The sequence below is a fragment of the Zerene cesonia genome, chromosome 11 (genome assembly GCF_012273895.1).
Source record: "Zerene cesonia ecotype Mississippi chromosome 11, Zerene_cesonia_1.1, whole genome shotgun sequence".
NCBI classification, from domain to species: domain Eukaryota; kingdom Metazoa; phylum Arthropoda; class Insecta; order Lepidoptera; family Pieridae; genus Zerene; species Zerene cesonia.
The window spans coordinates 5,861,825-5,871,609 of record NC_052112.1 but is presented as its reverse complement, the minus strand read 5'-3'; the positions used below and the strand labels follow the sequence as shown (position 1 = coordinate 5,871,609).

Here is a 9,785-nt window from a genome sequence, read left to right as displayed (position 1 = left end):
GCTTCGGAGTGTTAATATAACAGCGTAACAATTTATTGTCAACCAATGAATTTAGAGAGGTTATTTTGTACATAAAACGTAGTCCAACGTAAATTTATATTTCCAATTTTTATTATTTATACCAAATATTTTCTTTTTCGTATTATTAAAATTAAATCTGAACTATCTAAACAAATAAAATTAGAAATCATAAAAAATATATTATATGAAAGAAATGTGTTGCCCGCACGCACTGGCGACTAGGAAAAAAAAACACGCACGTGTTTCACGCACAAGAGATGCGATTTAACGCGGATGCCGGCAAAAAATTTAGTTCAATTAAGAACCTTGTAGACGAAAAATAATGAAGAGAATATATTACGATTTGATGTCGGGAAGTGGGAGAGGGAGTTAATAAATCTCTTTATTACCTGAAACTGCAATTGGACTTATTTTTAGCCGATTGCAGAGTCCAAAATTTGTTTTTATGACAGATATCAAGAAGACTCTTTTTTGCCTTTAAAACCTCTGACTTTCCGTAATTTATTTTTTCTGTTATTTTTATTACAATTACTTTTAATTGGGTTGGGTTTAAATTGGACTTACTCTACTATACATTTCTTTTGGTGCAAAACCTATTTGCACTAGTCATTACAGAACATAATATCAACTCGTACTCATACACTACAAAGTTACGAGCATAGTCAGATTAGAAATTATTTCAGGAGGGGTGTTTGAATCCACCCTGGCTCCAGCCATGAAAAATATTAAACATTTTTTGTGTCAGGTTTAGTCTGACAAGTGTTATTTTTTTAATCTGAGGTCTGTTATTCCAGCAAGCAAAAGCTCTTCTTTCATGGCAATTACTTCTCTGAGTAATTCTTGATTATTTGCTTGTAGTTGTGCTATAACAGTTCTTTGTTTTCTTTCTCGATCCTTCAATTGCGTCAGAGTAGCATCACATACATCAGCACATGGAGTAAAATTGCCTTGAAAATAAAATTGGAATGAGAAAAAAAGGAATTTATTTGCCAATAACATACATTTACGATGAAATACTGCAATTTTAAATATAAATACTTACTTGTTTTACCTCTTAGTCGATCCATTAATTTTTCATTGTCCAACTTTAACCTTGCTACTTTGTTTTGCAAACATTTTTCGTTGGCTTCCTTTTGTTTAACAACCTGATTTAGTTTAGCTCGAGTTTCAATTAACTTTTGATAAAACTCATTTGATTGATCTGACACCCTTTGAGCAGAGGCAACACATGCTCTAGATTCATTTTTTTCCAAATTCACTTTATCCCGTAATTTTCCAATGGAATCCTAGACCAGATAAAAGAAATGGTAAATCTACTTTTAATTTGAAAAATATATATAAAAAAAATATATGTAAAATCCTTTGTACATACATTCAAATGTCTATTGCTATTTTCAAGTATATGATTTTGTTCCATCAAATGATCACTCTTCTCTTTAACACTTTTATATTTGTGTAATAATGTCCAAATTGAATTAACAAGTTTGACCAATGCATCAGTATTTAAAGTATCATTTTCAATGTCAATATGAGGGTTAAATATGTAATTTATGTTAAAAACGCTTAATTCCTGGAACAACAATTATTAGTATGAAATATAGCCACACCTAAGCATGTTTTTTAATGTGATTTTCAAATAATGTAGAACTCCGCAGTCTACTATACCATCCTTAGTCCTTATCCTTATATATCCTTATATTTATAAAAAAGCAACTCAATTTGTTATTGTTATTTCAATATTTGAGAGGATTGAGCAGTGTAATCAACTAATTTCTATAGAATTACAGAAGAATATAAACATGTGAAGACATATTACTTGTAATGGCTAGATTTCAGTTAAAATAAAATTTTATTAATATGATCAAAATATCACTATTATATTTGTTTTAATTCCAATTTATTGAATTAGTGCAGAATTAGTTATTTGATGCTCAATATATTTTATTCCATAATCTTTCCAATGCTTTTTATGACTTTTTGTTTATTTTATAACTAAGTTTAATTTCCAAACTTGTTAATAAATACGCATTTGTTATTTTTGATATAGCAAAACATACCTATCACAATTTTAGTTTTAGATCCTATTTAGATAGTGAATACTATAATGTAACTGAGATTGACAGTTTGTACACTCTGAATGGTAACAAAGATTTACGAGGGCATCACGAAAATTGCGGCGAGTGCAAAGTAAATGCAACCCCATAAAGCACTTCTTTTAAAACGTGGTGTCAGAGTCGAATAGACTACCCGAGAATGTAATAATGGCACACACGTGGAAGTTTTAAAGTGGAAGTTTTCTTGAAATTGTAAAATACACACGCTTCAGATTTTCAGCTGCTAGTATGCTTGAATAAATATAATAATAAATACACGCATGTTCTGCTAAGCCAGAAATTGTTTTTACTGTTACATGATAAAATAAAATAAAAACTTTACAATTGAACTAATTTATAAATTATAAACGCACCTCTGAAAGACCTATCAAACAATCTTTTATGTTGTTTCGAGTGCAAGGTTCGTAAAATGTAGCTCTTTTAAATTTGTAGTTTTCCAAAAGTTCTTTTACTTCTTCGTCAAGATCTTCAAATTCTCTTAATCTTTCCATTTGTACGTGATTATTATGACGATATAACAATTTCTATTTTTAAACTAACGAATAGAATACTTTTATTTGCAGGTAGAATTCGTATTTTGTAGCTAATAACTTTTACCGCCAAAGTACAAACTGCCAAATGTCAATTGACATTTGACAATTGTCATTTTATAACACAGATCTATACATTAAATAAAATAGTTAAAAACTGTGTCTTTATATTGAAGAAATTAAAAAAATAATAAAAGATGTGAATAAATAATAACAGAACATGAATAAAAAAATTATGCCTGTTTGTCAAACACTATTCCCCGGTACAACTAAACGGATTTAAATCTTTTCTTTTTGTTGTATAGCTATTAAGACTGGGAAACATATAACAGGGTACGCTATAATTTATTTCGGAATCAAAAACACTTGATACAGAACCTCAACAGACCACGTAAACTAAAAAGATATGAAAATTGTGCCATAATAAAAATTGTTAAAAGTGATGAGCATTTACTACTGAGAGTATAAATTTGAAGATCGATGTGGAACTATACCATAATAAGAATAAGGTCCTAGCAAACATTGTTCATTCTGAAGGACATTTTCTGTTGACTTATAAAAATCGAAGATTGAAGAAACGAACTCCTGATTTTGAATTCCAAGAGCCAAGCTACAACAACATAAATAGATGTGATGTCTTAGCAAAAGTCTGATATGCATTTTCAGTCGACTTATAATATTCGAAATCTGAAACATTTAATGTTGAAATCCTCCTGAAATCTCCTGAAATCCTGGGTCCTCCAGTTTGTTCACGTTCGAAGTTCACGCGAACGAAGTCGCGGGTACCAGCTAGAGTATACGATAACTAGTATAAATATGTACATAATCTGTGTATATTATTATATAAATAATTGTGTTAAAGCCAAAGAGAAAATACTTGCATAATTCTTGGGTTCGCATTAGTGAACAAACCGGATTTACAGTTTCTGAAAAAAGAAAAGGGATTCCTGGGATAATAAATAATTCATTCATTTTTTGTTTTGTGTAATAGCACAGCAAAAGCAGTAATAAATAGCACAACAACAACGGCAACTTCTATATCGTCTTTTCGCTTCGGCGTCTACAACTGAAATTATCCTATCAAGAGTACGGTCACTCTTAGTTTACACGTCTTGGCCGAAGCATCTTAGGCGAAACAAAGCGAGAGACCTATTCTTAAAAAAAATCTTATTTATATATATAACATCTTACAAATAATAACATTCCTTGCTATGCTCATAAATGATGACACTTCTTCTCTCACCTCTAGCTCTTTCATGTTAGTCCAAGATCCCAGACGTCACGTATTTTCTGACGGATCAAATGTGGACGATTGAGTAGTGTTAGTATGTACTATGATCGTATGCCTACCTGCTAGCTTGGTCAAACGGCCAATTTCCAGGTATCAGGTAATCGAGGTACATAAAAACATTACTTACTTCACGTAAATTCTCATGGCTGATTTTTATACATGTTTTCGAGTGTATAGTTAAAAATAAATTGTCAATACTCCCAGACACTTTCCGTCGGCCATATTGCTTGGCAGACGCCTTAAGGGTCTCAAAATAATTAGTTAACTTCACGTAAATTCTGACACTCCATTTTTATATATGTTCATCCGACAACTATTTTAAAACCTTTGACAAGAAGACAAACCGATCCAAGGGGCCAATCATCCCCTAAACTAAATTTCAATATCTCTGTGAGTGGGAGCGCGAGAGCATTATCTACGCGCATGAGACTGAGTGAGACCGACTGCGCTGTTAAGGGCATGAAAATTATATATAAAAAAATATGTATATAAAAATCAGGTAAAAAATCGGTTGTTGAATTAGAATGCTGAGAAGTAGATGCTTCTGGCTCAATACTTGCTATGTCTAATTCAACTGTCGTTGAGGATTCCACAGATGAATTTTCACACAATGTTATAAATAATTTACAGGGATAAATAAAAAATACTTTCTACCAAAAAGTAAATCAATTAACAAATCTAATTCCGAAGAAAAATCATCAAATATTACAGAAAATTCATCTGTCATATCCTCAACGACAGTTGAATTAGACATAGCAAGTATTGAGCCAGAAGCATTTACTTCTCAGCATTCTAATTCAACAACCGATTTTTTACCTGATTTTTATATACATATTTTTTTTATATAATTTTCATGCCCTTAACAACGCAGTCGGTCTCACTAAGTCTCATGCGCGTAGATAATGCTCTCGCGCATGAGACTTAGTGAGACCGACTGCGCACTGTGTTCCGTCGAGCCACTTAAGTGAAGGGGCCACGGGAGTTGATTAAAATTCGTCCGCGACCCCTTCAGACGTCTGGCGGCCCTGGGATCTTGCTCTATGTCTTCAGTTTGATCATACTTAACATAGAGACCTTCATATGTTGACCTGTCATGACCACTACCTGCACCCATATCATTTGGACCGTTGTCGTACGAATAATCTAATTATTTATTTATTTATCTTTGGGAAACAAACAATACAATTATTCTTATAGATTATATTAGATTTCTTATTTATACAATCCGGCAAACATCTTGGCTAAGGCGTAAGGGAATATTTCTGATTATTGACAACAAATTTTAGTGTTCCAAATAATCAACCAAAAAGTGTACTTGTAAAAGTGTACGTGCTTGTCAACCCTATATAATCGTGTTCACAATACAACAGCGCTTATGTTGCTATAATTTTTTTTTTATCACATCCAGTGAAAGTAACTGGTATAAACATACCTGTTTCTACCTGTCAACCCTGTAATTCATCCAGGTACATAATAGTCAACCCTATGTCTGCACATCTATGTTTTATACTTAAAGTCCAGGAAGAAATATAATAAGAAAATTTTATTCTTATTATCTTCATGTTGCAATATTTAAGGAAAAATGTTTTTTCAAAAAATAATTTAAAATGTTCTGTCCAGGATATTTTTGAAATTTGCTACAAAATGAGTTTGATTCTATTATCAACCCGGTGAATGTCGATTTAGGTTCGGATCTTCTACTAAAAAGATTAGGCATATAAATCAGACAAGAAAGAGTTGTAATGAATATAGTATTAGTTAATAGGTACATACAATCATCATCAGAACTATTTAATTAACCATTTAAAGTAAACAAAAAAATTTTTTTGCAGTACATTATTTTATTCAATTAGTAATTTTACAATGGCACTTATCAGGGAAAAAGTTAAAATGAGATTGTTAAGCTCTCAGAGCATAGCCTAAAGAAACATATAAACATATTAAAAGTAAAATTATTTTGTGTTATCTTATTATTGCTTCATAAAAATCTGAACCTCTACTTGGACCCAACGCATCCGAGACTGCCAAACCACTGTGCACAAAATAGTCTAGTGGTTGGCGTCATGGCTTCTTGTCACTTCTTCTTAGAATGGTCTATCAATTTACTCTGAAAATAAAATAATAGATAATTGCTCATTCGAGTTTTATGTCGACTTCCATTATATGTTAACAAGTATTCAATGTTATGGTGTTATTACGATTAGTTTAACACGTGTGTTCGTATAATTTACGTAACACAGTATACAGTTTATTTACATATACAGTTATAAAATACTCTTCAAGTAATAATAATCATGTACCATTGCCACTTTCATAAATTAATTAACTGCTGAATTATGGACATGAATGAAGATTTGGGTTTTTTTTATAAAAACACATTTTATATTAATTTAACTTTGTCTTTAGTCTATAGCTAACCTTAGCCAGATGAAGTCCAATTTCGCTGAGTCGCTTGTGTTGGTACGTGAGTGGTTCATGCAGTTTAGCGTCCCCGCGCTTGTAGAAATCGCTGTAGTCTAGGCGGAATGCTAATGTTTGCAAAGAGACTTCTTGGTGCAAAGCCAATTTTAGTATCAGCGTGGTCACGTGGCCTCTGTGTATGAGTTTTTTAATTTTAAAACGTAAAATTTTCTGGTTAGAAAAACTTAATCATACAGATACAAGCAAGAATTGACAAATAAAAATATTTTTGTTTGAACATTCTTAACTTTGTTTTCAATTTGATTAAACAAATTGCAATTGCATTGCAAGGCATGAGGATATTTTTAAAGGATTATATGTTTACAGAACCAGCTCATTAGCTGTAATGCATAAACTATGATTTATTTATTACTCTTTAACAAAAATTGTACAGGAAACTTAAAAATATATAAATTAATAACAAGTAATAATGAAAAACAGTAAAATTTGTTGGGCGGCCTTATCACTCAGAAGTGATCTCTTCCAGGCAACCCGGGCAAAAGGTAACAAGTGATTTAACATGCATGTACATGTTATTCTGTAGTTTTATTAGGTTTATATGATTTATAACTCAACCTGTATGTACGCGCCCAAACATTTAAATCAGCTTTTCTACTTGCTAAGAATTGGTGGAATATTTTCCTCTTCTCTTTATCAAGCGCCTCATCTGCTGTGGTAATAGCGTATTCACCTAGAAGGTAAACATTATACGTAATATTTAAATCTTCAAAACGAAGTGTACACTTTTAATTGTAATGTTGCCATCAAAAGATAGAAAGATAAAGTTGTACCTCTATCAGCTCTCTCAGCTTTTAAAACTTCGTATCGCTCTCGTCGCTCGAGCTCCGCATTAATGCCGGCATGCAGAGTCTGCTCGAAACTACGCAGTGCCAATGTTTCGTTCAAAACATTTCCCAAATAAGATTGTAACTCCTGAAGTATATAAAATTTTGTTATTTTACCAATAAGATTCAGTTGACAAAATCGTTTAAATAGATAAATATCAACACTACCTTTGCACATGCCGATTTAGGATCTTATCAAGGATTATTTTATTTTTTCTAATGAATGGACCGCCGAAAGTAGGGCGGGAATGCAACCTTAATCATCAATTTACCGAGAAGAGCGTGTTACATATATAAGCGTGTGCGCGTGCGCGTACTGTCTCATTTTATTTTCATTCGTACCATACGTAGCCAGTACGTGCGCACGTACCTGCGTGGTGTGATGTATCATGGCGTGTATGGAGTGGCGGTCGAGCGCGCGGTGGTGCAGGCGCAGCAGGCGGTCGAGGTGCGCGCGCGCGGCGGCGGCGGCGAGCAGCTCGGCCCAGGCGGGCTCGGCGCCCACGCAGCTCGCCTCCTGCAGCGCGCCGCACAGCCGCAGCGCCTCCGCGCGCAGGCACGACACGCGCCGCATCAACCCCCACACCTCTGGTGCACATCGCTCATTAGCGTCGCAAACATCCGCAAATACAATTTTAATTTAAAGATAATTAATAGAGTCTACCTTTTAAACTTTAACACGAAAACTTTGAATTTATATTAATCCATGGGTTAAGCATGTTTACAATATTAGATTTTTTTTTTTTTTGAAAAATACATTTAAACTTAAATCCGCGTTTTCGCTCAGGTAATATCCAAATGAACAATTATATTAATCCCTTCTCCCAAATCCAATCTTAAATTTTCGTTTTGCACATCAACACTACTTATTACCAATTTAGTGAAGACTTTATGATGTTCATCATAATTGTCCGTGGCCTGTGAGACCTTGACCCTGACCGCCTCCTTGGTACAGTGGTTGTGGTACAGAACCGAGGAGTCCTGGGTTCGATTCCCGGTGGGGACGCAAAAAAAAAAGTCTCGGTCTGGCAGGACACAGAAGGCTGATCACCTACTTGTCCATAAAGAAAATCGATCAGTGAAACAGATGTACATCATCTGCCCCATACCCCACTACGGGACACGGGACTTCAGTTTTTTGTGAGACCTTAAAACAACGGAAAACCATACCGGGCATGCCCTTGAGCCGCTTGTGCAGTATGGCGTGGTCGCGCCAGGCGTCGTGCAGCGCGTACTCGATGCGCTTGACGCGCCACAGCTGCGTGAAGAGCGCGCGGTACCGCGCCGCGCACGTGGCCGGGAACAGCGTGCCCAGCGGCCCGTCCACGCGGTACTGCAGCGCGAACACGTCCCACCCGCTGTCCTCGCGGCCGTCACCTGGTGCCACAATACAGATAGAACACACGCACTTTAACATCGCGACGGTTAAGATTTATATGCCAAATATGCGCTCTGACTCTATTCGCTAACATCAAATTCCATAACGCGAAACCTAACGTTTAAATATTAAATTATACGCTCTATTTCGAGCGGTTACAAAACTTTTAATTATTCCAACGAAATTAAAAACTAAATGTTTCCTACTATATCCTATCCTTTTCTTTTTTATAGTGGGGAAATCTTGCATAGATACCCAAGTCTCCCGGGGATGGAGCCGTGGGTTATGTCGCATTCTTACCGACCAAGTCAGGTTGACTTGAGTGAAGGGGCCACGGGAGCTGGTTAATTCATCCGCGACCTACTATATCCTATCCTACTAGACTAATATTATAAATGCGAAAGTTTGTAAGGAGGTGTGTTTGTTTGTTACTCTTTCACGCAATAACAACTGAACCGATTGCAATGAAATTTGGTACGTAGATAGCTGGATAATTGGAATTACACATAGGCAAGTTTTTATTCCGATATTCCTACGGAATACGGACTTACGCGGTTGCTACAGCGGGGCGCAGCTTGTTTTTTATAAAGTCACATACACTTACAATTGGGATAAAGGTTAACATGTAGTCTGGCAAGTACATGCGGCGGTTCAAACTGCGCGTTGGTGGCGCGCACGGCCGCCTCCAACGTACATGTCAAGTTGTGTACGTACAATGACGTCGCTGGTTTGTTTAATTCCTCCCTAAAACAAATTATGTTATGCTCTATGTCAATATTTCTGGACAACTTAATTATTATCATTGCACATGATAGTATGACGAATGATCTTAAAACTTTTTTGTATTTGTATTTGAATTAGTAAATATTTATCGTTGTACGTAGGGCCTGGTACGTCACCATGACGGTAACATGTGAATGACGGTAAAACCAGCCAAACTAATATGAGTGTTTATAATCATATTAGTATAAATATAATTCATATCCTTGTTTGAACAAAGCCCTGGGCAGATTGAGATAATGATTCTAAAAATATTGAGTAGAATAACCTTCACTTGAAGTGAAGGAGTAAGAGCGAGGCCACATTAGTACGTTGCGTTGCGGTGCGTCGCGTCATCGCAACGGATCAACGCATTGTATGCCACAC

General features: G+C 35.1%; 2 protein-coding genes across 2 annotated transcripts in view; both read right to left on the bottom strand.

Moving 5' to 3' along the window:
• Window positions 1-505: 505 nt before the first annotated feature.
• Window positions 506-2,742, bottom strand: LOC119830284. Its single transcript, XM_038353243.1, has 4 exons — window positions 2,489-2,742; window positions 1,394-1,591; window positions 1,064-1,307; window positions 506-968 (listed from the first exon to the last, which is right to left on the bottom strand). The coding sequence occupies exons 1-4, from the start codon at window positions 2,624-2,626 to the stop codon at window positions 784-786; spliced, it is 765 nt and encodes a 254-aa protein (XP_038209171.1). The 5' UTR covers window positions 2,627-2,742; the 3' UTR covers window positions 506-783.
• Window positions 2,743-5,777: 3,035 nt separating this feature from the next.
• LOC119830381 (gamma-tubulin complex component 3 homolog) overlaps window positions 5,778-9,785 on the bottom strand; it is a 10,753-nt gene continuing 6,745 nt past the window's right edge. Inside the window, exons 12-18 of the mRNA XM_038353378.1 lie at window positions 9,244-9,383; window positions 8,432-8,638; window positions 7,632-7,849; window positions 7,208-7,349; window positions 6,993-7,107; window positions 6,375-6,549; window positions 5,778-6,063 (exon numbers count right to left, since the gene is read on the bottom strand). Of these exons, the coding sequence (XP_038209306.1) occupies window positions 6,031-6,063; window positions 6,375-6,549; window positions 6,993-7,107; window positions 7,208-7,349; window positions 7,632-7,849; window positions 8,432-8,638; window positions 9,244-9,383 (1,030 nt within the window). The 3' untranslated portion in view covers window positions 5,778-6,030. The remainder of the gene's footprint in view (window positions 6,064-6,374; window positions 6,550-6,992; window positions 7,108-7,207; window positions 7,350-7,631; window positions 7,850-8,431; window positions 8,639-9,243; window positions 9,384-9,785) is intronic.

What these genes read in the sequence shown, in the direction of transcription:
- LOC119830284 (XM_038353243.1), bottom strand. Translation starts at nt 2,626, where the DNA reads ATGGAAAGATTAAGAGAATTTGAAGATCTTGACGAAGAAGTAAAAGAA. An exon ending in ATAGCAATAGACATTTGAAT is followed by an intron (nt 1,308 to 1,393) that starts GTATGTACAAAG and finishes TATCTGGTCTAG; the next exon opens with GATTCCATTGGAAAATTACG. An exon ending in TCGACTAAGAGGTAAAACAA is followed by an intron (nt 969 to 1,063) that starts GTAAGTATTTAT and finishes TTTATTTTCAAG; the next exon opens with GCAATTTTACTCCATGTGCT.